The sequence below is a fragment of the Larus michahellis genome, chromosome 15 (genome assembly GCF_964199755.1).
Source record: "Larus michahellis chromosome 15, bLarMic1.1, whole genome shotgun sequence".
Taxonomy (NCBI): Eukaryota; Metazoa; Chordata; class Aves; order Charadriiformes; family Laridae; genus Larus; species Larus michahellis.
Genome location: NC_133910.1, coordinates 1136893 through 1164746, shown reverse-complemented (window position 1 = coordinate 1164746; position 27854 = coordinate 1136893). Strand labels below are relative to the sequence as shown.

Genomic DNA, 27854 nt, shown 5'->3' with positions numbered 1-27854 from the left:
CTCAAGAGTACTTGAAAGACTGGAAATTTAATTTCACTTGGTGCAGTGGAGGCTCAGTAAAATGAAAAACAGGGTTTAAGCCAGCAAATCTACAAGCACAGGTCACTCGCCGAGGCAAACAGCTCCGGTGCTGGCACGTCGGCAGCAGAGCCGGGCAACGGTGGCGAAAAGGGGCTTTTTCCGAGTTTTTCTGAGGCCGGGAGAAGACCGGGCAGTGGCAGGGACCCGCAGGGAGCCCGCAGCTGACAGCTGATGCGAGAGCGTCTGACGAGGCCGGGGCGGAGCCTGCAGCAGCCGCGGCAGGTTTAAAGGAGGCGTAACCGCCACCAACGGTCACTGGCTGAGGCAAGTGAGCCTGCAGCAGCAGCGGCCAGCCCCCAGCCCCTTCAAAGGCGGCCCAAGGGAGTGCGGTGAACAGGGCGGGCAGGCAGGGCATGGCGCGTCAGTTCGCGTGGAAGGGCGCAGGACGCTCGGGGGGGAAGGTCAGCCATGGTCTCCAACTGAAGGACGCAGCTTCCCGCATCTGCTGCACCTGCCAGAGCAGACGTGGCCGTACCAACTGAGCTCCCCTGGAAGCACGCAGCCCCCCAGGCCGCCGGCTGCAGAGAGTGCCTTAATCTCCCAGGGCTGGTGGGTGGTAGAAGAGGTGACAGCTGCGTGAGGTGCCACCAGGGGGATGATCTGCTCAGCCTGGCAGCAGAGCTGAAAGAGGAAACAGAAGGGCTGCGGAGCATCAGGGAGAGTGAGAAAGGAATGGATTGGTGGAAGCAGACTCTGACCGGGTCCCTGAGTCAAAAACCAGAAGAGCCCCCAAAAAAACCCCGAGCTGAAGGAGATCTGGTCCCTTCGCCCTGCCACTGAAGGCAGTGGCCAAAAGGAGGCCAGTGAATGGAGGCTAGTCCCTACGAGGGGAGGGAAGCGAACTCCCTCCTTGCCCACATCCCCCAACCAGGTGCCTCTGCACAACAGGTATGAGGCTCTTGAGGAGGGAGGCCAGCCCATGGATGGCATGGAAGATGGTTTGGCTACACCAGAAGAGATGCCGGGACCAGCAAGGCCTACCCCCAGTTTAAAAACTGCCTCTGCAAGGGAGAAGAGGCGGGTTATAGTAGTAGGCCCAATATGCCGCGCAGACCCTCTTGACAGGGAGGTATGCTGCCTCCCCGGGGCCGGGGTCAGGGACGTCACTTGAAAACTTCCCAGCCTGGTTAAATCTGGCTAGGGGCATCAAGGATAACAAGAAAAACTCCTATGAGTACGTCACGGGTACAGGCAAGACTAGGGAAGGTGTGGGCCCTCTCAGGAAGGACACAGGAGACCTGGTCACCCAGGACATGGAGAAGGCTGAGATGCTGAATGACTTTCTCACCTCGGCCTTCACCAGCGAGGGCTCCACCCACACCACCCAAGTTGCAGGATGCAAAAGCAGGGTCTATGAGAATGAAGCAGCGCCCACTGTAGGAGAAGATCGGGTTCAGGACCATCTGAGGAACCTGAAGGTGCATAAGTCCACGGGACCAGATGAAATCCATCCACGGGTCCTGAGGGAGCTGTCAGATGAAGTCGGCAAGCCTCTTTCCATTATATTTGAGAAGTCGTGGCAGCCTGGTGAAGTTCCTGCTGATTGGAAAAGGGGAAACAGAACGCCCATTTTCAAAAAGGGAAAAAAGGAAGACCCAGGGAACTACAGGCCGGTCAGTCTCACCTCTGTGCCTGGCAAGGTCATGGAGCAGATCCTCCTGGAAACGCTACTAAGGCACATGGGAAATAGGGAGGTGATTGGTGACAGCCAACACGGCTTCACCAAAGGCAAACTCTGCCTGACATTGGCAAATGTCTTACTCTTTGGTGCCTTTGGTGAAATTACAATAGAAACTGTGGCGGCTCTCTGTCAGTGAACGGACTTATTTCAGAGATAACTCACATAATATGTGTGCTTATTTTTGAACTTCAGTACCAATGTACCTTGACAGAAGAGGCTTGAAACACAAGGAAGTGCCTTCCTTCCCCGATTCTTTCAAAACACGCTGGATTCTTTCAAAACTGCTTGCGATGGGAAGTGGCTAATTGTACTAATATTGACTCCTCCATCCAACAAAGAAGGAACTGCAACATGCCATTACAAATTCTACTTTTGTAGCCCTCCAGAACACTGTCAAGTTGCTTTACAAATGCTAATCAATGTCTCCTGAAGTCTAGTAGATTGAAACGCTCTGGCGATACCACTTGACTTGGTCATTGCAGAGTTGTATGGCGGAGAACAGAACTCCAGAGTTTTCATAAGAACCATTTTATTTGGAAAACAAATATACAGCTCTGGTGACAGAAGAAGTCGGTAAAGTTGTCCTGAATGGTCCCTGTTTAAGAAAACCATCTGCCACGCTAACTGCACCTGCAACAGCACCTGCAACGACAGCACCTGCAACGTGGTCTCCATCTGCGTTTCCATCTTCAATTTTATCTGCATCCGCACCGGCATCCCCAAAGATGCCTTCCTCTGAAATGGTACCTGCATCAGCAACGCTCCCTCTGTCTGCAAGGGCATCTGCAATGCTCTCTGCACTCCGGTTTTGTCTACATCTGCAGTGGCGCACGAAAGGGTATCTGGTGTGGCATCTGTCTCTCCCATGGCATCTCCGTCTGCAGTTGCATCTGAAAGACTACCTGGTTTCTGCAAGGGCGTCTGCAGCGGTATCTGTGTCTGCCACGGCCTCTACAACGGCATCTGCACCTGCAACGGAATGGGCGGTGGTATCTCTGATGGTATCAGTACGGGTGTCCCTGCCTGTGTTGGTGCCGGCGTCTGTGAAGGTCTCTGTACGGTGCCTGTGTGCCCAATTGTACCTGTGTCTGCGTCTGTGCTGGCATCTGTCTGTGTCCTAAGTCTGTGCGTGGCGGGAGTTCTGCTGTCCAACAGGAGTCCAACGCCCTGTCCGTGTTGGCCTTCATGCGCGCTGCCAGGCGGGAGAACCTCCGTCCGCTGGAAGTGCCCTCCAGGCTGAAGAGGCGCTCCAGTAAGGAAAGGCAGCAGCTCTGCTGCAGCAGCCAGGCCAGCCTCTTCATCCTGCTGCACGAGAGAAACTGCTGGGCCCAGAGGCTCTCGCTGTACAGCGCTAAATCAGACAGGGCTGGGGGAAAGCAGGGCGGCGGACAAGCCAGTCGCACCTCCTGGGAGGAAAGGGAGCTGATGGAGAGGAAGGGGGCAAACAAAGCAGTGCCGCCAGGGGAAGCTGACCGCTCGAGAGGGCGCGTTGGCGCTACAGCGCCCGGGGGCCCAAGCAAAGCTGGGAACCGGCAAGAAAAGGGTTATCGCCCTCTGAGCTTCCTCGCTCTCACACCTCACCCCCACCCACTGCTCCTTCCCGTCTCCTGAGCCCTGCCCCTCGTCAGCCTCTACTCCCTGTTTGCAGCTCTCTGTCCCCAGCCACCACCAAGGCCCTGCCGCCGTCGACGCGTGCCGGCAGGCACAGCCCCGGCTGTGAGCTGCTTTTTACCCAGGGGGGAAGGAGCGTGCAGGGGGGAGGGAGTGTGGGGCTCTGTCGTTCCCCATTCCACCCGCACATCGCTCCTTAACCCCTCGGTCCTGTAAGGGCCGTGCGTCAGGTCACGTGTGGCCTCAAGCCCAGGCAGGTCTGGGACCAGGTAGGAAATGGCTCTTCCTCCCCTGGGTTCTCAGTTCTGCTCCTTACCGGCCCTTCTGCAGAAGGCAGGCTGCTCTTCTCACGTAAGCGACACAAGGCAACTTTTCCACCTGAGCCTTGACAAAGGCGCCAAGGAAGGTCTCGGGGAAGTTCCTTCTGAGCAAGCTCAAAGCCTCCCTCATCATTTTCTCTGCCAGCTGAAGGCGTTGCATACACCAGCAAACCTGCAGAGGAAAAGGGAAACACCCTGATCTGCTCGAGTCGGCCAAGAGACTGCCGGAGTCTGCCGGTGGCTTGTGATGCCAGGGATAGCCCCTGCAGCCGGGGAAAGCATCCAGCTCCATCCCCCAGGACATCCCTCCAGACCTCCCCATCTCTTTACCTCCCCTTTGAGGCTGAAGAAGGTGGCCTCTTCAAAGCAGGCTATCGCAGTGGCTTTCATCTTCCTCAGGACGTCCGCTTCGTTCAGCTTCATGAGGGCCTTTGCGCAAGCACAGAGAGAGCAGGCGAGCGTGATGCAGAGCCCATGGCCGGCCTCGTCCTCCCCTGTTGCCTCTGGCATCTGTCTTAAGAGGGCCCGTTTCTCCCCCTGCTGATGCCCGCCCCAACACAGTCACGCCGGCTCAGAGCACAGGCACCAGTGCTCCTTCAGATCCCCTCCCTGCTAATTCCCCTCCTGCTATGGGCACGGTGGCCTGTGTCTCCGTCCACAGAAGAGGCAAGCCGGAGGAAGAAGTCAGGCTCTGACCCCAGCATGTCCCTTCCAAGGCCCCGTCAAGGCATGCCCTATTGCAGCGGTGAAGTTGTCCTGCCCAGAGCCAGCTGACTGAGAGGACTCCGTGCACGATGGGCGCTGGCGAGCGAGGCAACTCACCATGTAGCTGTTGGAGACGTGCAGGTAGGCAGCAGCACACTCCAGAAGGTAGTAAAAGGCTCGGTCGGCATCGCCCATTGCCACGTAGTGGCGAGCCAAAGGCACAAGCACCGATTCCACGATGGCTCGGCATTCACACCAGTGTGTGCCGTTGTGCTGCCTGTCGGTCTCGTCGGGCAGCTCAGTTGTCTGTTTGCCCTCTGGCAGAAGCCGCTCCGCCACACTAGTCAGAGCACCGTTCCCAGGGGAAGAAGAGAGCAAAGAATGCACAGGCATCACCTACACTGGTCTTTTGCCCCACAGAGAGGCCATCAAAAGCCCTTTGTTCAAAAGGGAGCGCGAGCCCACGGGCAGGCATGACTCCTACAGCTGCTTTGTAGCCAGGGAGAAGAAGACAAGCTGGGCTTTCTGTCACCTCCCCCAGGCAAACCACCCGGCTCCCTTGTGGTGGCTTTTCGCCTGCAGATTTTGTAGCGCTCCTCTCGAGGAACTGGAAAGCAAGGCCTGCTCCAGCGTAGTGTGACCATCACTAGGAGCCCACGGGCTTCCTCCAGCACTGTCTCACCTCCGTGGCCATCTCTTCCCAGCTCCCACCTCACAGAAAGCCTCTTCCTTAAGCTAGAGTCACAACCGGCAGGCAAATGCCAGCGCTTCCTTGGTCTCCTCTGGAGACCCCTGAGGCCCCTGCCTTTACAGAGAATCAAACCCTTGTCTGCTCACCCGGTTTCCGCCTCCGTGAAAGCCTGCTGCTCTGCGGCATCTGCAAAGAAAACAGGGGGTTAGACACCTCCTCGCCTGCCCCAGGGGAAGAGCTGCTCTCGCTCTCCCACTGGGCTTCAAGGACCCTTGCGAGGGTGCCGACACGCTGAGCAAAGTCTGCGGTGGTTGTCCTCAGCTCCTGGGCTCGTCCCCGGCAGACCTCCTCCCAGCCGATCCCCAGCATACACCCCTGGGCTCCTGGAGGGCCCGGGCTGTGGAGCACGGTGCACAGCGTACCCCCAGTGGCGTGGGTCCTATCCTGCTTCAGCTCTTCTCCAGCCAGCACCAAGGCCTCCCAGCTGCATGAGTCGCCTCCGTCGGCAGGGTCCCGACAGCTGCCTCCGTCCTGGCTGCTGGTGACGGCGAAGTGGTGGAAGGCGACAAACTCCCCTTGGCCGCAGCTCCTGCATTTGTGCGCGTGCTGCTCCAGGAAGGCGGCACACTTGCCGCGCAAGGCGACTCGCTGCCTCCCGGGCCACAGCTCGTACGCAGCCTTCTGCAGCAGCGGGACGCAGAAGGCCAAGACGCCAGGCTGCTGCTCCTCGGTCCTCGTGCTGGGAGAGGGCCTCTGCACACCTGCAAGGCAAAGGGCCTCGGCATCAGCCCCAGCTCAGGGCCGTCGCAGCCGGGGCACGAGAGTCATGCCTTGGCGTGCACCCTTGCCAGCCAACCAGCACTGCTGCACACCGAGCCTTGCAGCACGGGGCAAAAGGGCCCAGCTTGCCTTGCTGACGCTAGCCCAGCCCCGCGGACACAGCGCTCAGCTGCGCTCCAGGCAGGAGCTGGGCATGTCACCACCAGCCCAAGCAAGCCCCGTCCAGCAATTTCTCCCTGCTCTTGGCAAGGCAGTCCCCAGCCTCCTGAGCTTCCTCCTGCGCCACAGGGGAGTCAAAGCTGAATAAAAGCCCGTCAAGGGCCCCGGGGCAACCTGGAGAGCATCTTTGATCAGGTGGCTGGGAGAGGATGTCAGGGGCTCCACACGCCCTCCCGTGCCTGCGCTACGAGCAGCACTCGGGATGGCACTTGGTGGGAACCTCCCTCCAGCGCAAAGCTAGCGGGCTTTGAGACTGACCCGTAAGGTCTTTGAACAACCCATTGCAAAGAGCCGTGCCTGCCTGAGCCCCAGCCACCCCTCACAGCAGGGGAAGCGCACCATGCCCTGGGGAGCCCTGCCGGGACACAGCTGGGAGCTCCCTTGTCCACCTGCCCGCTACCACTTACTGCTCTCCACCTGCGAAGAGGTGGCTGGCCCCTCGGTAGGATCTTGCACATCTTCTGGCACCTCTGTGTTTTTCAGCCACCTCAGGATGTTGTCGCTCACCAGCTCGTCCAACGAGGAATTCATATGGGTCCTGAGGCCAGTGGGAAGGATGTGCAACAGGAGCTGGGTGGTAAACACCGGCCTGATGATGGCTGCAAACTTCACAACCATCCGCGTCAGCGGCTGCATCCGATCCAGCTGAGTCAGCGCAATCTCTGTCAAGAAGAAACAACACGTCTCTCTTGCCTCTTCCCCATGCTGAGGCTGGAGAGGCTGGAAAGTTTCAACCCATGAGATGGGGTAGACTTTGGCCTCCTCTCCTTGCGGCTGCACCTACTGGGCAATCGCAACCCAGGGTAGGCATCTTCAAACTGGCTCCGCTCCTGATGGAATCGCAGGCCATGAGGCCTGGGGAAAAGCCAGATGCTCAAACAAATGCTCCCCCACCGAGGGCAGGGAGGGCAGGACCCAGCAGGTATGCGCATCCCATGATGTGCCCTACCAGATCTGGAGTAGGCTTTTGCCCAACAGCCACTTTTTGGACAAAGCCACTTCACAGCAGGAATACTTTAGCATGATGTCTCTTCACAATTCATAACAAATGTCTATGGCCAGAGAGGAGGGACACTCATTGAAAGCTCCCCCATCCAGCTCCCCTGGCTACAGGAGGATTTCCATGCCGATCCGCAGAAAACAAAAAACCAAAACAAAACGAAAAAAAAGAAGAAAAAAGAGAAGGATTTGGTTTGGATTAAGTGCCTTGAGACCAGCATTAGCTGGGGAACTTAAAAAGAGAACAGCAATACAGATGCTGCGTCAAAGTTGGGACAGAGGCAAGTCAAAGCCTTTTCCCAGCAAAGTATTTGTTTTGGTGAGAAAAGGGAGCCATTTCAGTGTTGCACGGATAACCTTTTCTCTCCTACCTGCTGACGGAGAGCAGCCAGCAGGCTCACAGGAGGGGAAAGCGGCTGCCTGCAGCCCCAGGCCTGTTTCTGCTGGGACCGGAGCCGCCTTCCCAGCAGAGCCCCCACGCTGAGAGGGTGACTCTGCAGCACACGGATGCCCGGCCTCCCTCCAGCCCCTGCCCCGGGAAGGAGCCCCAGCACAGCCGACAGCCGGCAGAGCGGCGCTCGGCTCCTTACCTTTCAAGGGGATGGGCAGCGCGGTGTTCTCCAGGGTCACGCCTGGCCTGAGGAGGCAGACCCTCCCGTCATTCCGCGCCTCGGAGCTCCAGGTTGCCGCGAGGGATGAAGCCTCGGCTGCAGATGCTGGGCGGAGCAAGAGAGCACCGATAAGGCAGTTCGCAAAGCGACTCGCAGCTCGCGAGCGCTTCACGATTCACTTGGGATGGGACAAGTCGCCCCTGACATGGTCCAGTGCCTGCCCTGAATGTGGTGGTCATGAAGCAGAGCAAAACAGTTCCCACCAGTTCCCAGCCAGGGAAACTGCTGGTGCTAATGCAAGACGTGGCCTCAGTCCTGGCTCTTCCCAAGGCCGCGGCACTCTGGCTGGCATTGCTCTCTCGGATGGCATTACCACCGTTTTCTTCCGTTACCGGCACTCTTGTGGGGATTTATGGTTTGGCATTCAAGTTTCCTGGGCTCGTCCCTCACCTCAAGCTGGGGTTTGTTCTCAAGTGAGCTAGCCTTTGGCCAAGCTAAACTGCATGCCCATTGGAATGCCTAAGAAACACCACAAGCACATGTGCTTCGGAAGGATTTCCCCTGTGTTTTAGCCCCACAACCCCCGCCCCAAGAATGTAGGTCCCTCCGAGCCACCAGAACTCACTGCCCCTGCTTTGCCTGTCCCAACAGCAAGGCGCACAGGAGCCCACACCTCCGCCAGACCAAGATCCGACTCTGCCCAGAGCCATGGGGGAACAACGGGGCAAGACTCTGCTGTGGAGAACACGCCACAGCAACTCGCTAGTCGCAGCCAAGGTGCTTACTGATCAGGCTCTCCCAGTTGTCCTTTGCTTTTCCAGACTGCCTCCGGGTGCAGAACTGGAGCATGTCGTTGGCACGAAGGCAGCGCAGCAGCTCCTCGCAGTAATATGGGATCCCTGAGCTGGTTCGGATCAGGAACCTGCACAGGAGCAGACCCGTCGGGGACCGGCACAAGGAAAGTAAGGTGAAACACAGTTCAGCTGGGCGGCCAGTCACTCAGGCATACCAGGGTAGCCAGCATCTTCATCACAGCTACACCTCACTTTGGAAAGGGATCGTCCTCCCACTGCCTTGGGATTTTGTGCCCCCTGAACCCTCCAGCCTTTGCCGAAGTCCACGGGAAAAGAATTGCGGACAATGCCCAAAGCGCAGAGCAGCGAGCCCTGCCTTTCTTCTCCTCAGGAGCCTGGAGAGGATGGACCTCTGCCCCGGGGAATCTCCCCCACAGCCCAGCCACCCAGACCAAGGCCTTTTCTGTTCACACCCAGACACAGCTGGGCTCAGGACTCTTCCTCCCTTCCTCCCTGTGCGGCAGCCAAGGCTGACACCTCCCAGGCTGGGTGTCTCGGGAGTTGCCCGCTCTCAGCGCACACCCACCAGGGTGAGGCATAACAAGCCGCCCACGCCTGGCACTCGCTAGAGTCCGGGATGCTTCTAGCGGCCCTGCGCTCCCTTGCCTGGGGGCCTGATTCCCTACCACGGTCAGCAGAGGTTCAGGCCCTCAGGAAGAGCTCCCCTGCCTCCAACTTACCTCACCAGATCCCTGGGGATGCTGACCACTCCGAGGTCCTTGCAGACTTTCTGCATCACAACTGAAGCTTTCAGCTTGTCCAGATGAAGATAAGTGATTTTCTGGGACGTGGCGTTGTCTGCTGCGGCTTTGCGAAAGCTCTCGGTTATCTCGTAGCCTGGGGCTAAGCTCATGACCATGAAGAGGGAGACCTTCTGGAGCACGGGTGACATGATGAACCAGGAGTCAGGGTCGATGAAATGGGCATTGTCGATGACAAATATGCCAAAATCTCCTGTAAGGGTCTGAAAAAAAGCAGGTTGCTCTGAGGGGAATCCAGTGGATTCTCAGCTGTCTTGCAGGGGACGAGATTTAGCCTCCGTCTCTTGAGAGGATGCTCTGAAGTCTCTCCCCAGCCACTTTCCCGCTCGGAAGCTTACTGACTCTTTGAGACTGGAGGGTCATACCTAACATCACTTGCCCTGCAGAAGGAGGGAGCTCGGGCAAGGGAACCCAGAAGACATTGCTCCTCCTCCAGGGCACACTTTACGGGAGGAAAGTCCTCGGGTGTGTTTGTGGGGCTGCGGGGGGAAGTGGGGGGGCGAGGGCTTTCTCGGGCTCTGATGGGCCATGACCCAGGTGCGCAGTCATCCCGCCTGCTCACACCTCAGTGGTACAGAGCCCGCAGACGGCAGGGTTTTTCCTTCTCTGACCCAGGGGGAAGGAAGGAGAAATGCTCACCTTCTCCAGCACTTTCACCCGAGTCGAGTGCAATTCCAGTCTTCTTTGAGTTTCATCCATCTCGCGAACATTGTCCGAAATGGGGAACTGGCCAGAAAAGCAGAGTCAGGGAGAAACACGGCTCCGGGGCTCGGCACACCTACCCAGCACACAAGACCGCAGAGCCCACCGTCTCTGACAGCCTCAGCACCTCACCTCTGCCCAGCACAGGGGCAGGGAGCCGCAGCGGGGACTCCACCCAGAGCCTAAAGCAAAGGCCCTCTGCTGAGGGTCTCTGCAGAGCTGGGGCTTGGGCTGAGCCGGTTCTCTGGCTGTGGGAATCGTGGGCTGGCTGGGGCAGACCCCTCGCACAGCGGTGACCTCGGCACGAGGTCAGGAACAGCCTCTCTCCGGTGCCACTTCCAGGGTGCCGAACAAGGCACCGGGCACTGCGGATGCGGCGCAGGACACCAGCCCCACAGACAGGGAGCCCCCCGGGCCCAGGCATGGCAAATGCACACTGTGACCCCCGCAATGCCCACCCCGGAGCTAAGGCACTCCCAGCAGCGTGCCCACTCAAGGTCAGACCCAGACAAGCTCAGGAGAAGGCCTTCTCAACATCCACAGGGGCCTCTGGCTCTCACCTTGACACCGAAAATGTCATTGAGGAGGCAGTAGCTGCTCTCTTCGATTGTCCCTTGCAGCTTTGTCTTCAGCACGCGCTGCCTGTCGCCGCGCGATTCACAGTCCTGGAGGCCCAGGGCCCTGGCCATCAGCATGCGGATGGCAGAGAAGGGCTGCCTCGTGTCGATCTCCAGCAGTTCCAGGGCAACCACCCTGCGGTGCAAAAGCAAAAGGCACTGAGATTCCCCACAGCCCCAGCCTTCTAAGACAAGAGGGGCGGAGGTGCCCTTTGGGGGGAGCTCTTCAGCCCCCCATCTCCAAGCGCTTCCCACAGAAGGCCAAGCTTTTCCCTCCTCGTACGAGAAAGGGCACAGAGGGGCAGTTGCTGCCAAGCCAGCGGGAGAGCCGGGTCCAGAGCCTGTGTCTCTGCAGCGCCGGCCTAGGTCTCCCTACGTGCCCCCTGCAGAGGAACTCACGGGGCTGAGAGGCAAGAATGGAGCAAGTGGTGGGTTTGCCTTTGGGCTCCAGACCTTATCGGTCTGCCTGCCAGAGCACAGGCCCCCGTGCTCCTCCTGGGAAACACGCCGAGGGCGAGCAGGGCTTCTGAGACAGGCAGCCCTGCTGTCTCTGGGGTCTGGAGTGGGATGAAAAGCACTGAGCTTGGGCTCTTTCCTTCTATCTGCGCCTGACCCAGGGGTGAAGGAGGAAAGGCCGTGGCTCCAGAAGCCACCTCCAACTCCCCAAAGAGGCAGAGGCGGGAGCGGAGCACGCAGGTGCTCCCAGGCAGTGTCTCCAGGAGGCTCTGTCGGGAGGCTGCAGTCCAAGGGCCAGGTACCCTGGCAGAGGGGCTGGAGCGTTCCACGGCTGTCAGGGGATGGGCAGGGGCAGCGTCCCAAAGCTACAGGTGGAAAACCTGTACCTGTGGCCAGCATCCTGGCCTAGAGAGGCCAGTTCAGCAAGTAAGTGGCTCTTTCCACAGCCCATCGTGCCCTCAACCGCCAGGATGTTCCTTTGGCCTGAATCCCTATAGGCGTTCAAGCAGCTGACAAAGAGGTCAGTCTCCTGCTTCCGACCTGCGAAGACAAACCAGAGAACGAGCTGCTGGGGGCGTGCTGAAAAGCAAAGAGCCGTCCCTTTTGCGGGCACCCTCCACCGCAGCTTCCCTCCCCGCTACCACATCGGCCAGCCTGCCGGCACCCAGGCCTCCTTCCCACCTGCTCGTCCACGCTTGGGCACCTCTGCCTTCCTCAGAGCAGTCACGGGGCCACCTGCTTGCCTGCCCCGCAGCGCAGCCCCCTCGCCCTCTCCCCTATCCCACAGGCACGGAGATTCTGCCGGCCCCATGCGACTCCCCGCAGCGATCCAGCACGAGACTGTAAGGGATGACTGCAGCCGGTTCAGGCAGCTGCGTCCCAAACAGACTCAAAGCATCTCCTCGCTGTGCCGTGAGCTGCACAGCACCTCCCAGTAGCTAAGGCAGCGTCGTCAGTCCCGTTCTGGTTTGGTCCGGGCTACAGTTAATTTTATTCAGCAATAGCCTGTACAGGTCTATGTTTTGTATTTGTGACCAAACATCGCTGTTGATAACACAACCAGGTTTTAGTTATGGCTGAAGAGCGCCTGCGCAGCGTCGAGGCCTTTTCCATTGCTCGCGCTGCCCTGCTGGCGAACAGTCTGGGGGTGCACAAGAAGCTGGGAGGCGGCACAGCCGCCACAGCCACCACAGCTGACCCCAACTGCCCAAAGGCCTATTCCAGACCATACAACGCCGTGCTCAGCAAGAAAATCCGGCGGAAAGGAGGAAGGGGGGACGTTCGGAGTGATGGCATTTGTCTTCCCAAGTCACCGTCACACGTGATGAAACCTTGCTTTCCTCGAAATGGCAAGACGCCTGCCCGCCCATGGGAAGCAGTGAATGAATGCCTGATTTTGCTTTGGGCGTGTGTGCAGCTTTTGCTTTCCCTATTAAGCTGTCTGTATCTCAGCGCACCAGTGCTCTCCCTTTAACCCTTCCGATTCTCTTCCCCATCCCACTGTGGGGAGCGAGTGGCTCTGTGGGGCTGAGCTGCCAAGCGGGGTTAACCCACAACAGGGCCCAAAACATTCGGCAAGACCCCGAGTGAATACAGGCATCCCCTGCCTCCTGACATTGCCGTGTCTTCGCCCAGATGCTGCCAAGAAAGCAGCTCTGAGGAGTACAAGGAGGAGAACCCACCGTCAAAACTCTCCATCGATTTGGCAGAAGGAAATCTCTTTCCTGACCCCAAAGACAGGGATCAGTTTAGCCCCCAGGCTGTGAGGAGCTCCACAGTTGAAAGCAACCTTCCTACCAGGTCTGGAAGACAGCAGGGAGCAGCAGGCGCCCCACCTCGTTTTCCACCCAAAGATATCAAGCAAGCAGAGACCAAGACAGGTGGCGCTTTCTTAGGGCTGCTGCAGGCAACACCATCCCTGGTAAAAGCCTCTCCCTTCCCAGCAAGGCACTAAAAGTTACCAAGGGGAAGAACCTGGGCTTCAGAAGAGCAAGGCGTTCTCCACCTACCCAGCAAGGGGACGTACTCCGACCTCTTCTTGGTAAGACCCACGCCAAAGATGCTAGAAGCAGGGGAAAAGACAACACAAGTCAATGAGACGGTGAGAAGCCAGGGGACCTAGAGAAGCAGCCTGGCGTGGTAGGGAAGGAGGTGCTCCTCGGGTACCGGCTTTTCTCTGGAGCAGGCTGTTATCCCCTGCACGCTTTCCCAGCCAAAGTTCAAGCTGACACGCTACGACAGCTTCAAGCGTAAAGAAGCCCAGCGGCCACGGTGGGACAGGAGAACATATCAAGAGTCCATCCCCAGAGGCCAAACACAGAGAAACAGGAGAAGACACGTGAAAGAAGCCAGGGCGTGCTGTTGGCTGGGAGACAGCTTTACCACTTTGGCCAAGAACACCAAGCGTCTTTGAAAGGGGGACTTGTGTCCCTGAAGGGCTTGGGATGCCAAGCACCTGGCACCTTTGGCTCAAGTCTTCCCGCAGTTTCAAAGAGACGGCAGTGGTAACCTTCAAACCGTCCTCTAAAGGGAAGGTGAAATCCTGGCCCAGAAGAGCTGAGATTTCTGCAGGAAGACCTGAGGAAGAGTGTCCCGATGGTCCACGTTTCCCCATGGGGACCAGACTGGCCCAAAGCTTCCTGCTCGGAGCAGCTGGGACAGAAAACTCCTTGGGTCAGCATTCCCAGGGCACGTGGTGGAGCAAGCACAGCAGGGAAAGCACAGCCCAAAGCCCTTTAGACCCAGCCCACAAGGCCAGGTTGTGTCTACCAAGACAGACAAACCTTCCCCATCCCTCTGGTTTCACTCCCGCTCTCTCAGCAGCTGGAGACAGCAGGGGAGAGGGGCAAAAAGCCTGCCACGCCAGGGCTTCCGACCGTCTCAGAGGACACTCACCTCTCCTCGGTGACCCCCACGTATTGATAGACAGGGCCAGGCTGCCTGAGGCCTTTCATCTCTCTCTCCGGCAGCTCCTTGAAGTAGGAAGCGGGCAGCCGGGAGGCGGCGTAGGTCACTGCATCACAGGACACCAGCCCAGGGTAGTGCACCATCATCCGGGCAGCCAAGTTCACCTTCTGGCCAAGGACTGCCAGAGAGAGAGCACGCGTTAGAGAGAGAGAGCATGCGTCGGTGTGGCCCGTGCCGCCAGCCCCGCGGCACCCTTCCAGGCCAATACCTGTGTATTCGTGTCTCAGCGGGTGGCCAGTGACTCCGCAGAACATCGTCCCTCTGGTAACTGCCACAGACATTGTCCTGGCACACAGAGAATCAGCAGGGCTTGAGCAGCGCCCCAGGCACAGTCCTGCCCGCCTGGCTTCATCCCTTCCCACACCTCCCCTCGGTGCCAGCCTGGGCCACCGGCTGTGCTGCCCTGCCAGCGTGGGTCTCGGGGACGTGGAGAGCTCAGGGGTGCAACATCTGCAGGTTGCAAGGGACAAGGGGCAGGGGCAGAGCACGTGCAGGGCCACAGCCCTCTTGTGAGCAAAGAGAGAGGGAAGAAGGCGCCCGCCATGTCACCGCCTGGCGATGACAGCCACTTGGGATCAGGTGGCTGGGCCCCATCCCCGTTCATGGGGCAGTGGCCCAGAAGGGCCTGCCTCTGGCCGCAGCGGCCTCTGGCCCTCACGAGGGCTCTTTCCAGCGCGGTGGCCAGCAGAGTGTGCTTGGAGGGACTCCGTCTGGCTGCCGTGGGCTGAGCCCAGGGGTTGCCTGCACCTCTCAGGGCACTGCCTCCTTCCTGCCAGGGACAAGGGAGAGCAAGCTAGAAGGCACATCTCTTTCTGTGAAGCCCCCTTGCGCCGTCCCAGGCAGCATGCACCCCGCCGACCCCCGCCACACACTCACTCTCTTTCCTCGAGCATGGTGGAGCACGAGTTGAAGATCTCCAGAGCACTCTGCAGGGCGTGAAGGCTCTCGCAGGGCAGCTTGTTTCCAGGGAGTCCCAGCACGCAGAGGAACGTGCAGCCCTGCCCAGGACAGATGTGGAACATGTTGCTACAGCGCCTAAGAGGGAGTCTCTCCCTCGCGCTCACTGCCCACCCTCTGGCGCTGGGGGAGGCCACCGTTCCCCCCCACTCACTTTATCACACAGGAGGACTTTGTTGATGTGGCCCTTGTGAGGAGAGAGGATTTCTAGCATCACCCTGCTGGCCTCCTTGAGGACGGTGCTGAGATGCACCGAGCTGGTACCTGCAGCAAGCTGCAGCTGGACAAAGATGCAGGTGACTGGCCGTAGCTCAGAGAGGAGATCCATGGGCAGTCCTGCATCGAGCTGGAAGACAAGAGCACGACGGCTTCACCAGCCTGCTCTCCCGGGCTCTTACTGCCCACACCAGTACCGAGGGAGAGCAGGCGTGCTGGCGATAGCGGGTAATAGCAGAGGAAGGGATAAATCCTCCTCTCGGTGCAAAAGGGCGGGCAGGCCGCCCAGCCTGCGGCAGGCAGACGCCGAGTCATAACACAAATGACAAAGGAGAGAAGGCTGCTCCGCTAACACGCCATCTGGGGACCGGTACGGACATGAGGGGAGACCCTCAGGGATGCTCCAGGGACTTCAGGGGAATCTCCCCTTTATCCCACCGTCGTGTCCGCGGCACACCCAGAACCATAGCCACGGAAAAGACAGAGGGACAGGAGTCCTCCTCCTGCCACCCATGTCTCTCTGAGGACAACGCAGACAATGGTGCAGCACCGGTGCCCCTGGGCTCAGTTTCCCTGCGTTGTCATCGCAGGGCACATTTTCTTTGATTGGTCTGTTCCCGTAAGAGCTCCATCTCTGCAAGGCACCACTTCTTCTGCCCTCCGAAAATGCAGCCCCCAGCAGCGGTGGCCTTGCCGTACCTTCCCGAGAGCAGCGACTGGTATGTACTTCCTAAGCACATCCTTGGCGTTCAGGTCACTGGGCAAGAGAAGAGTAGGCCTCATGGCACCTGAGGAGAGAAAAGGCAGGTGGTCGCTGGGTGGACGGGACTACGAGCCGTTGCAAAGCAGGGCCTGGCCCTGGAAGTGGGGGAGAAAGAGTCTTCTGCGCTTGCTCATGTTGCCACCTCCAGATGCTGAGGGCAGAGCTCTCCCCTGGAAGGAGGAGGCGGCAGCAGCCACCGCCCTGGGAGGCCCAACAGCCTGAGTGCTAATGGACAGAGGGAAGAGGGAGGAGGTGGTTCCTCTCTGGCCCCTGAAGCAGCAAAGCCCCACCTTTCGGGACAATCACAGAGCAAGGGGAAGTGGGCACTCACCTTCCCTTTTTGAGCGGTGTCTCACTGGGTCTTGTACGAGCTTGCGTAAGGCGTCTTGGCATTCGGACCAAGGCATCGGATCCATGCCCGTCACCTGAAGACACACAGAATGAAAGCACTGCCACTGGCCTCCCCAGGACTCCCAGGGGACAGAGCCTGCCCTCCACCGTCACTGCCCAGAGAAGGGGAGAAGTAGCCCACCTGGCTGGATGGGACAGCAGTGCTTCCTCAGAAGGCAGAGTCATGTGGACACCTTCTTCCAGAAGCCACCGAGCAAGGCCCTCTGCCTGGGGGGAGCAGCGGGGCAAGGGTGCACTGTGGGGCACAGCTCAGGAAAGCACCGCTCCGGCCTCTCTCCCAGGCTCACGGTGGTCACAGCCCTTGTACCCGCACAGCAGGCAGGGAGGCAGGGCCTCCAGATGCCACCAGACCTCAGAAAGGTGAAGGCTGGAAGGTACCTCTGGGGTCCATCTGGTCCAGCCCCGCTGCTCAAGCCCGGCTGCACAGAGCCAGCTGACCAGGACGGTGGCTGATGGTTTCCGAATAGCTCTAAGGAGGGAGACTTCACAAGCTCCCTGGGCAACCTCTGCCAGTGCTCAGTCACCCTCACAGTCGAAAAGTGTTTCCTGATGCACAGAGGGAACCTCCTGTTCCACTCTGGGCACCACTGGGGAGAACCTGGCTCTGTCCTCTTTGCACCCTCTCTTCAGGTTGTAGGCACGTTTCTAAGGTCCCCCCCGCAAGCCTTCTCTTCTCCAGGCAAACCAGGCCCAGCTCGCTCAGACTTTCCTCATAGCACAGACGCTCCAGACCCTGGAGCACTTGCTGGATGCCCTCAGCCTGCTCTGGGCCCTGACGCAGCACTGAGACGGCTGTTCACGCCAGAGGCACCGAGGTGGCTGCTGAGAAAGTGGGTGCCTCCTCGGCCGCAGCGGGGAGCAGAAAGGACCCGCGCTGGTGCTGACCCGCCAGCAGACCCTGGCTGCGCTCGCTGTTCCTCACAGAAAGCCCCAGCCCTTCCAAGGAGGCAGGACCAGGCTGCCTCCACCCTCCACCATCACGGCCCGATGCCACACAGTCCTGCAGCACGGCTCCTACCCTCCAAAATGTCGCACAGCACGGCTCCTACCCTCCAAAATGTCGCACAGGTACTCATTGAGCGTTTGCGCCAGCTCATCAGTGCCTCTGTCCACGCCGCTCCTCTGCACGAATTTCTCGGTCAACGCAGTGAAACCTGGAACAGGGACATCCAGAAATCAGGAAATGCCCATGTGGGCCAAAAGACCTGGCAGCAGTTTCCGCGATGCCCGGCCCGAGAGCCTGTAGGGGACACCTTCCCGTGCCAGCTCCGCACTGGTGGCAGCCGTGATGGACCGCCCAAGGTCACCCATCCTGCTCTCTGTGGGCATCCCAGCAGAAGACCTCAGCAGTGACAAGATGACCACTCTGTCTGAGGGGCTCCAAAGGGCCTGCTGTGTCCCCACATGGCTCATGTCCGTGGCTGCTCCTCCCTGCTCCCCCCACCTGAGATATCCGCAAAGAGCAGCACTCCGTGGACACTCTGAGCGGTGTCGTTGCTCCTGAGGGAGCTATCAGCAAGGAGCGAGGGGAGGAAAGCGACTGCTTTCTGCAGGTCCCCGTAGTGACGATTCCTCTCCCAGGCAGAAGCCATCGTCAGCGCCCTGTGGCACACGGGGTACCTCAGGAGAAGACGGCCGTGCCCAGCCGGGAGGAGGACGAGGACCTCACTGCACAGTGCAAGCTGCACACTGAGCCCGGGGCCTCTGTGCGGGGCGACTAGCCCTCCGCCTTCCCGGGGTGGTCACAGTCACCAGGCGGTGGCCTCCTCTGCAGGTCATTGCTTGCCCGGCAACTCACCTCACGCATCACAATCGGCTCGCAGTGACATCTTCCGTCTGTCACCGCCATTACCCGGTGTCCTGCTGTGAGCGACACAGCACTAACTTCTCTTGTAATGCTGGGGAAAACTGCACTTCTAGAACTCTCTTGTCTGAATTTGGGAAAATATGTACTTCATAGCCAGCTAGCCTATGTGGGATTAGCGGTCTCGGTGGTTTTAAGCCTTCCCAGGTGTAGAGATGAGGACTTGAGGCACTTGACGCAGGCTGGCCCACAGCATTAGTTCATACCACGAAATAATTTCATACCATGAAATAATTTCATCCTTAGAGAGAGAGCTTTTTATTTTCGTCTCCTTCTAGATACAGAAATTAATATTATTTTTCAATAGCTATCAAAAGAAGAGCTTGTTCTCTATTTCAGTGCCTCACACCCAGAGTTACAGGTTTGAACGTTTTTTAAACACTGCGACCCCCGCCCAACTTCCAGACATTTTGGGGCCGTGACCCACCTCTTTTGGGGGGAACTCAGCATAACCCGCACTTCCCCCCTCGCCTGCTCCTCCGCCGTGTGGGCCGGGGGACGGAGAGACAGGGAGGGACGAGGTGGGCGGAGGGGGAATGGTGGGGGTGGCAGAGCCGGCAGTACCTGGCCTTCCCGGCCACCGCCGTCTCGCCCCAGCAGGCCTTTGCCACCGGCCAGAGCGGCCTGGAGCATCGGCGAGCCGTCCTGGCGCCGGAGAACATGGGCCACATTCTCTCGGCACTCGCTTTCCCACCCCGCCTCCAGAGCCAAACTGCTCAAAACTCATCCCTTTCTATGGAATTTAAAAAATCACTCAGCGCTGCAACATCCCGCTTCTTTTTCTTTGTTGAAAAGGAAACAGCCCCCAGGTTTTCTGCTGAAAAACTCCCAGTCCTCCCAGCTGGCAGGGCTGCCGCTGACTCCAGCCTTACTGGGAGGCCCGTCTTCGTTTCCGGAAGGCAGCCGGTTTCCCTTTGGAATCGTTAAGGGCTAGATAAAAACGTTCCTTTGAGGTTTATTTTGAAAAATACAAGCCTTGAGAAGCCCAAGGAGAATGTTCCCACACGCCTCCTGCTTTGGGGACAGGAGTTTATCGAGGCCCAGACCTGAGGATTGGTCCTTTCAAGAGAAAAACAGAACCAAAATATAGATTATTTTTCTTTCCACTGGACATGAATATTCAGCAAAAATTAAACAAAGTCATCAAAATCTGGTGACTCGGAAACAAAAAAAATCAGCCTTTTTTATAATGTTGGGAGAGACAAGATGCCTTTCTTTCCATTTCCTTCCTTCAGCTAATCAAACCCTCCATGTTCCCTCCCAAATGCCATGTTAATTTATGCAAATAAGCACCAATTAATAAAATAAACATGCAACGGGTGCTTTAAATACGACCGAGATGCCTTGCCCAGAGCAAGGACTAGTCCCTGCAGAGAGCGAGCAACCAGTGCTCCCCCAAACTGACCGTCGAGTCACAAGGTCTCTCTTGTGTCTAGAGATCCAGCCGTGGTTGCTACCCGGTCGAAGGCTGCTGTTAAAAAAACTGTGGGCACCCAGACAGAGGCCCCACGCAAACATATGGGCAGCCAGGCCTCTGGCTGCAAAGAGTGCCGGAGCCTGGCACTCGCCATGGAGGGCAGCAGAGACAACACTTGTGTAAGACGTGAACAGGTAAATGATCTGCTCATTCTGGTGGCTGAGCTGAAGGAAGAAGTGGAGAGGTTGAGGAGTATGAGAGAATGCGAGAGGGAGAGTGACTGGTGGACCCGCTCCCGGAGAGAAAGGGAAGAGGGTGAGGCCCCACACAAGTCAGAGGACCCCCTCCCCTCTCGTCACCAGGCAATAGGAGGGGATCGCAGAGACGAGGGGGAATGGAAACCGGTCCCTGCGCGGGGAAGCAGGAGAATGCCCTCCCGGCCCCTCCCACCTTCCCAGTTACCTTTGCAGAACAGATATGAAGCCCTGCAGGAGGAACTGGCTGTTGGAGAGGAGGATGATACACCCAGGCCAGGAACGTCAGAAAGACCAAGTCGCCATGGACCCAGCATCACAGTTGGCTCCAAAAGGAAAAGCAGACGGGTCATTGTGGTGGGTGACTCTCTATTGAGGGGGGTGGAGGGGCCAACATGCCGTCCAGACCCACTTCACAGGGAAGTCTGCTGCCTCCCTGGGGCACGGGTCAGGGATGCGTTAGGCAAACTTCCGGCCCTAGTAAACTCCTCTGACTACTACCCCCTCTTAGTATTTCAGGTGGGTAGTGACGAAGTGGGTAGGAGGAGCCCAAAATCGATTAAAAGAGATTTTAGAGCCTTGGGGCGACGGCTTAAGGGGTCAGGAACACAAGTTGTATTCTCCTCTATCCCTTCAGTGGCAATCATGAATGAGGAAATTAACAGGAAGAGGCAACAGGTCAACTCGCGGCTCCGGGACTGGTGTTACTGGCAGGGCTTTGGGTTTTTTGATCACAGGCTGCTATATGAGTCACCTGGCCTGCTGGTGGCAGGTGGGACGCACCTGTCCCAGAAGGGGAAAAGAATTTTGGGGCAGGAGTTAGCAAGGCTCATTGACAGGGCTTTAAACTAGATATGAGGGGGGAAGGGGAGACAACTGGGCCTGTCAGGAATAAATCCAAGGGAGGCATGCCAGGGCTTGAAGGATGGTGGGCTAGCGAGGACTCTCACTCTGACATTTCATTGGAGAGAAGGGATAGACGCTTAGAAATCATGGAAGCACCTGAAAGGGGTCTGGTGGGAAATGGGGCCCACACTCGCAAAAAGGTGCTGGTGCATCTATACCAATGCACGCAGTATGCGCAACAAACAGGGGGAGCTTGAAGCCATGATGCACCAGGGAAACTATGACACGGTGGCTATCACAGAAACGTGGTGGGATGCCTCACATGACTGGAGTGCCACAATCGATGGCTACAAGCTCTTCAGGAGGGACAGACAGGAAAGGAGAGGTGGAGGAGTGGCCCTGTATATTAGAGAATGCTACGAGAGCTCAGAAATCGAGTATAGTGATGACGGGGTGGAGAGCGTTTGGATTAGGTTAAGGGCCGATAAAGCTGCTATCGCTGTGCGAGTCTGCTATAGACCTCCCAACCAAAGCAGTGAGGCGGACGAAGCTTTCTATAAGCAGCTGGGGGAAATCTCGCGATCACTTGCCATTGTTCTTGTGGGGGACTTTGACCTCCCGGATATCTGCTGGGAATACAGCACAGCTGAGAGGGAACAATCCAGGAGGCTCCCGGAATGTGTGGAAGATAACTTCCTCACACAGCTGGTAAGTGAGCCCACCAGGGAAGGTGCCCTCCTGGACCTGCTTCTTGTGAAGAGGGAAGAACTTGTAGGGGAAGTAAAGGTTGGTGGCCGTCTAGGGCACAGTGATCGTGAGATGATCGAGTTTCTGATTCTTGAGGAAACAAGGCGAGGGGTTAGTAAAACTGCCACCTTAGACTTCCAGAGGGCAAATTTTGACCTGTTCAGAAGACTGCTGGACAAAGTCCCTTGGGAGGCTGCCCTGAAGGATATAGGAGCCCAGGAAGGCCGGACGTACTTCAAGAGAGAAGTCTTAAAGGCACAGGAGGAGGCTGTCCCTGTGTGCCGAAAAACAAGTAGGCGGGGAAGGAGACGGGCCTGGCTAAATAGGGACCTTTGGCCAGACCTCAAGAACAAAAGGAGAGTCTATGACCTCTGGAAGAGGGGGCAGGTCTCTCATGAAGACTGTAAAGATATAGCGAAGCTATGCAGGGAGAAAATTAGGAGAGCCAAAGCGCAGCTCGAGCTCAACCTAGCTACAGCTGTTAAGGATAACAAAAAATGTTTCTATAAATTCATTAACAACGAAGGGAGGATTAGGGAAAATCTCCCTCCCTTACTGGATGCAGAGGGAAACATAGTCACAAAGGCTGAGGAAAAGGCTGAGGTGCTCAATGCCTACTTTGCCTCAGTCTTTAGCAGTGGAACTAACTGTTCCCTGGGCACCCAGCCTCGTGAGCTGGGAGACAGGGAGGGGAAGCTGCACGAGGCCATCGCAATGAAAGAGGAAGTGATCTACGACCTGCTACGCCGCTTGGATGCGCACAAGTCTATGGGACCGGATGGGTTACATCCAAGAGTGCTGAAAGAGCTGGCAGACGTGCTCGCCAAGCCACTTTCCGTGATCTACCTGAAGTCATGGCTGACTGGGGAGGTCCCAATGTGTGGGAGGATTTTTAGTACAAAGGGGTCATCCTGTGAACACTCCAAGCACCGAAGAATTGTTAACAACTGTGTAGGCCTTGTAAGTTTGAAGGTTATGTGAAAACATTGTAGCGGTGTTAGAAATGCTGAGACAAACAAGATATGAGAAAGTGTGCTGAACTCAGCGTGCAAAATGCAGAACTTCGCCCAGGATATAGGAGGGGTGATTGTTCGCGTGGACAGATGTTTTAAGGCAATTATAATATGTTGCTTACTGCATGTACAGCTCATGCAACCAATCAGCAAATTGTCGGCGCGTGATGCGGAATCAGAATGTCTATAATAACTGAGCTATCTGTGCAATAAAGTGGCATTAACCTGATCATATTGGTCGTGGTGTTACTGTCCGAGCCTTCTGCGTCGACAAGTGGCGCCCGAACAGGGACCCTCAGATCGGTGTTGGGATCAGCGAATACCCGATGAGCAACCAACGGACGGAGGGGGCAGAAGAAGCCGGTCGATAGGTGAGTGCTGCCCCGGCACTCGGGAAGACGCTAGCGCATCAAGTTAGGGAATCTCACTCTGGCCAAGCGAGCGGCCGGGGAGGAGATGTGGTCTATGCACTCCAAAGAAGAAGAGGCGGTAGTTAAGCTCCTCCAACATATACTCTCTACGAGAGGACTGAAGTATGATACGCCTACCTTGAAGGCGCTCTTAGCATGGGCGCGGGATAAAGGACTTATCCCCACTGTTGCTGCCGCTTTTGCTCAAGATACGTGGGCTAAAATAGGAGCGGTGTTGTGGGATGAAGTAAGTAAAGGATCCAAGGAGGCACAGAAACTCTCCACCGTGTGGAGGTTAGTATCAGAGACTTTGAAAACAATGCAGGCAGAACGTGCTGCGGCCGCCTCTGCCTTTGCAGCATTAACACCCAGAGTTAAGGATGTTTCCCCCACGAGCCTTTCTTTTGGGGGATCGCCAGAAGCTGTCGTCCCTCAACCCCGGGGCTGCAGAATAACACCGGGGAATGTAGTGAGTCATGCCGTTACTGCCCCGAGCCAGCCTACTCCCGCTACAGACCCTCTTGAGATGCCTGTTTATGAAAGTGGAAAAGAGGAAGAAACTACGTTTCCTCCTCCCCCTCCCAAAGACACTGTTGTCGAAAGTACCGAAGGAGACCGCCCTGAGGATTCCAGGGATCAGCCAACGCCGTACCCTCCTCTGCCGCCCTCTACTCCGCCATCACCTGGCAGCAGCACTAGAGTACCACCTGGTGGACTGACAGACCTTCAGTTCTGGGAGTTGTTAAAAAAGTTGGAAGCGTTGGAAGCTCGTCTAGACGATCAATCCAGTTCACGAGCTCCTCCAGCTTACCCTGCTCCTTTGCCACTGCCTCATCATGCCTTGTCGTGGCCGCCATTGTCGGGATTTGAGGGGCATGGGGGAGCGGTAGGAGGGGAGGAAGGATTGAAAAACCGATGGAGGGGAGAAATTAGAGACGCGGCAATTGAGGGCGTGTTTCTTGAGCCTATGGCGTTTCCGGTGTTTGCTAATGCTGGGGGTGGAAAGGATTGGGAACCGTTTGATTGGAAATTGTTAAAGGAGGCGAAACAGGCTGTTAGTTAATATGGACTAGGCTCTCCCTATACTAGGGCTATAGTGGAGCATTTATTTACTGCAAATTTACTCACACCACATGATTCAAAGCAGATTTCTCAAATGTTGCTCACCCCTTCTCAGCAGTTGCAGTTTTTCAGTGTGTGGCAGAACCTATGTGATCAGGCTGCTGCCACCCGGCGTCCTCAAGGTGATCCTTTGTATGGGGTACAGACACAGATGTTAATGGGGACGGGACCTTACGTTCGAACTGACTGGCAAGCTAATTTTGCTGTGGAGGTTTTGCAACTCAGTCAACAGCTAGCTCACAGGGCTTTGTTGGGGATTAGAGGGGAAAAAAACCCTCCTGCTTTTACAAATGTTCGCCGAGGACCTACGGAGCCTTGTTCTGGGTTTGTTGATAGATTGCATGCAGCTATTTCTGCTCACCCTGACCTTGATGAGACCATGAAAGCTAAGTTTTTAGACTTACTTGCTTTTGATAATGCGAACGATAAAACCAAGAAAGCTCTTGGTACCCTACCTCGAGGCAGTACCACTGCTCAGCTGCTGGAAACAGCAGAACGGGTGCTTTCCCAAGAACAGGCTACGGTTATGGCTGCTGCTGTTGGAGCAGCGGTACGTCCGTTGGTGCAACAGCAATCAAAAGGAAAATGTAATAATAATGATAAGAAATGTTATAATTGCGGAAAATCAGGTCATTTTCGTAAAGAGTGCAGAAACGCAAGTAAGGGACAAGCGAGCGGGCAAGTAAGCTCCCCACGTCAGAGTGGAGGTAGATGGTGTGTGAATTGTCGAAGCGCCACCCATAATTCTGCGGAGTGTAGGCGATCGGGAAACCGGGTACCAAGCGCGATGCATCCTCCTCGCACTATGACACAAGTACAGGAGGCGGTATAGGGTGCCTGGACCGTTGCGCCACCGCCACTGCAGGAAGCGTGGGAATGGACCTGGCAACAGCAGTAGATACCACTTTAGTCACAACGGCGGTCACTCTAATTGATTCAGATCAACGAGGACCGCTGGGCCATGGACTGAGTGCTCTGTTAATTGGGCGCTCCTCCGTGTCCCGTCAGGGCATTTTTATTGTACCGAGCCTTATCGATGCTGATTATACAGGGATTATAAAGATTATGGTATATACGCTGACCCCCCCGATTACCATTCCTCAGGGGTCAAAAATTGCACAATTGATATTATTTCGATTAATGGTCCCGAGGTCGCTGCCAAAACAGAGGGGTGCCGGAGGTTTTGGCTCAACAGGGTCTCCTGATGTCTTATTAGCTATTGATATTGCACGAGGCAAGCCTGAAGAAAAGGTGGTTGTGACGCATCCTTCAGGAACGTCTATTACCCTGACTATGTTGATAGACACAGGTGCTGATGTTACGATTGTGCCTATTTCTAGCTGGCCATCAGCGTGGCCCCTTGTTCCTGCTGCGACGAGTGTAGTCGGGGTAGGGGGTCCACAAAGGACAATGATCAGCCAAACTTTAGTTTCTTTTACATTTATGGATGGAACCGTAGTCTCAGTCAAGACATACGTGATGCAGCTACCTGTCACCTCGATAGGTAGAGATGTGCTTTCTCAGCTTGGGGCTCGACTTGTGACATGGCCTTTTTAGGAGCGGTCACGGTCGAGCAGCCAACATTGAAGCTCACCTGGACCACTACAAGTCCTGTGTGGGTGGACCAGTGGCCTCTAAAAGAGGATCGGCTGCATATTGTTCAAATGTTAGTACAGGAACAGTTGGAGGCAGGTCATATTGTACCCTCAACGAGCCCTTGGAATACCCCTATTTTTACTATTCCAAAAAAAATCAGGAAAATGGCGCCTATTACACGATCTCCGAGCCATTAATGCGGTAATGCAGGAAATGGGGGCATTACAGCCAGGTTTACTATCACCTGCGATGATACCAAAAGAATGGAACTTGTTTATTGTAGATTTAAAAGACTGTTTCTTTACTATACCGTTGCATCCGGAAGATGCAGAAAAATTTGCCTCTTCCGTGCCATCAACAAATAAGAAAGAACCAGCTAAGCGGTATCATTGGGTTGTTCTGCCACAAGGAATGAAGAATTCTCCCACCTTGTGTCAAATGTTTGTGGCCTGGGCCTTACGTCCATTTAGGGAAAATAATCCATTTTTGCTTGTATGTCATTATATGGACGATATTTTAGTGGCAGGCCCAAATTTGGATGTTGAAGCAACCTTGAAGGAGTTAACTGAAACCATAGAGCAAAAGGGTCTGAAAATTGCTCCTGAAAAGGTACAAAAGAATGCACCATGGCACTATTTGTGTTGGATTATTACTCAAAGTACTGTTAAGCCTCAAAAGATTCAGCTAACGACCAAAATTAAAACTTTAACGGATGTACAGAAATTAATAGGAGATATTCAATGGGGGCGATCCGTATCCGGTATCACCAATGATGACCTGGCTCCTCTGATGTCATTGCTAGGCACCTCTACACAGGCTGAAGTTTGTCGGCAACTCTCACCAACTCAAGAAAAGGCTTTAGATTTCATTGTTCAAAAAATCATGACTGGGTGCGTGCAACGCTTAACAGGAGTTCCCCTACAATTGATTGTGATAAATTCTGGGTCTGGCAGAGAACATTTGATAGGTTTGTTAGTACAACAGGTCAATTGTACGGTGTCTATAATAGAATGGGGTTTTCTATCTTACCAACCTAAGAATACTGTCTGCACTCGTATATAAATGTTTGCAAACCTTATTATAAAGGGCAGACGTCGTATCGTTGACTTAACTGGACATGAGCCAGAGGTTATATATGTTCCGATTACCCAGAGTTATCTGGATTGGCTTCTCTCTTCCTCAGAGGTTTTACAATATGCATTAACGGATTTTTCCGGACAGATAACTAATGCCTACCCACCAATGAAACTTTTGCCATTAATTCGAAATCAAACTTTTGAAGAGACTCCACGACGTTCGAATTCTCCGGTGTCTGGACTCACGGTATTTACAGATGCCGGAAAGAAATCAAAAAGGGCGGTGGTTACCTGGTGCCTTAACGGACAATGGCACTCCAAAGTACTAAATGGTGTTTTACAAGATTCTTTACAGACTTTAGAACTACGGGCAGTGGTGTGGGCTTTTCAAAACTGGCAGAATGAACCGATTAATGTTGTTTCAGAGTCTATGTATGTGGTCGGTACTGTTATGAGACTGGAACGATCGATGCTTCGATCTCTTCGAAATTCTGTCTTATATCAGTTATTGTTACAATTGTTACATTTGTTAAATCAGAGAACGTATCCTTATTTTATAGTGCACATACGTAGCCATCAGCCTGATTATGGCCTGGCCATTGGTAATAATCGTGCTGACCATTTGGTTGCAGCAACCTGGGAGAACCGTCAAACCAACTTATTTGAACAAGCTCGAGTGTCTCATGAATTTTTTCATCAATTGGCTAGAGTATTAGCAAGGCAGTTTAATTTACCTATTTCTGAGACATGTGGTATTGTGCAATCCTGTCCGGATTGCCAAGGGACTGGTTTGGGGCTTGGCCTAGGCGTGAACCCACGTGGGTTGCATTCCTTGCAATTATGGCAAATGGATGTTACCCATGTTCCTGAATTTGGAGGGCTCAAATATGTCCATGTAAGCATTGACACCTATTCGCACGCCATCTGGGCCACAGCACAAACTGGAGAAATGGCCAAACATGTTATTAAGCATATGTGTGCAGCTATAGCAGTTTTGGGGGTACCCCAGGAAATTAAAACCGATAACGGACCTGCCTATGTTTCTCAACGATTTGCTAAATTCTGTACTCTATGGGGTATACGTAAACATACTGGAATTCCTCATTC

At 55.8% G+C, this 27854-nt stretch overlaps 2 protein-coding genes across 2 annotated transcripts; both read right to left on the bottom strand.

Annotated features, from left to right (window-relative positions):
• Nucleotides 1-2000: 2000 nt before the first annotated feature.
• LOC141751683 (adenylate cyclase type 10-like) lies at nucleotides 2001-4700 on the bottom strand. Its single transcript, XM_074608843.1, has 4 exons — nucleotides 4024-4700; nucleotides 3690-3865; nucleotides 2845-3067; nucleotides 2001-2731 (listed from the first exon to the last, which is right to left on the bottom strand). Exons 1-4 carry the CDS (start codon nucleotides 4201-4203, stop codon nucleotides 2714-2716), a joined length of 597 nt encoding a protein of 198 aa, XP_074464944.1. The 5' UTR covers nucleotides 4204-4700; the 3' UTR covers nucleotides 2001-2713.
• A 1572-nt stretch (nucleotides 4701-6272) lies between these two features.
• LOC141751777 (adenylate cyclase type 10-like) lies at nucleotides 6273-18170 on the bottom strand. The gene is made up of 16 exons (XM_074609142.1): nucleotides 17452-18170; nucleotides 16323-16416; nucleotides 15928-16016; nucleotides 15167-15358; nucleotides 14932-15053; nucleotides 14264-14340; nucleotides 13984-14173; nucleotides 13098-13150; nucleotides 11475-11628; nucleotides 10576-10768; nucleotides 9953-10039; nucleotides 9233-9516; nucleotides 8484-8620; nucleotides 7678-7803; nucleotides 6674-6750; nucleotides 6273-6389 (listed from the first exon to the last, which is right to left on the bottom strand). The coding sequence occupies exons 1-16, from the start codon at nucleotides 17497-17499 to the stop codon at nucleotides 6273-6275; spliced, it is 2040 nt and encodes a 679-aa protein (XP_074465243.1). The 5' UTR covers nucleotides 17500-18170.
• Between the last annotated feature and the right edge of the window lie 9684 nt (nucleotides 18171-27854).

Excerpts from the sequence above, each read along its gene's own strand:
- LOC141751683 (XM_074608843.1), bottom strand. The coding sequence starts at position 4,203 with ATGCCAGAGGCAACAGGGGAGGACGAGGCCGGCCATGGGCTCTGCATC. Across the intron at positions 3,866-4,023 it reads TCTTCAGCCTCAAAGGGGAG|GTTTGCTGGTGTATGCAACG; the intron begins GTAAAGAGATGG and ends TTTCCTCTGCAG. Across the intron at positions 3,068-3,689 it reads TGCCTTCTGCAGAAGGGCCG|CAGGATGAAGAGGCTGGCCT; the intron begins GTAAGGAGCAGA and ends TCTCTCGTGCAG.
- LOC141751777 (XM_074609142.1), bottom strand. The coding sequence starts at position 17,499 with ATGAGCTGGCGCAAACGCTCAATGAGTACCTGTGCGACATTTTGGAGG. Across the intron at positions 10,040-10,575 it reads ATGACATTTTCGGTGTCAAG|TTCCCCATTTCGGACAATGT; the intron begins GTGAGAGCCAGA and ends TTTTCTGGCCAG. Across the intron at positions 8,621-9,232 it reads ATCCCCAGGGATCTGGTGAG|GTTCCTGATCCGAACCAGCT; the intron begins GTAAGTTGGAGG and ends GCTCCTGTGCAG.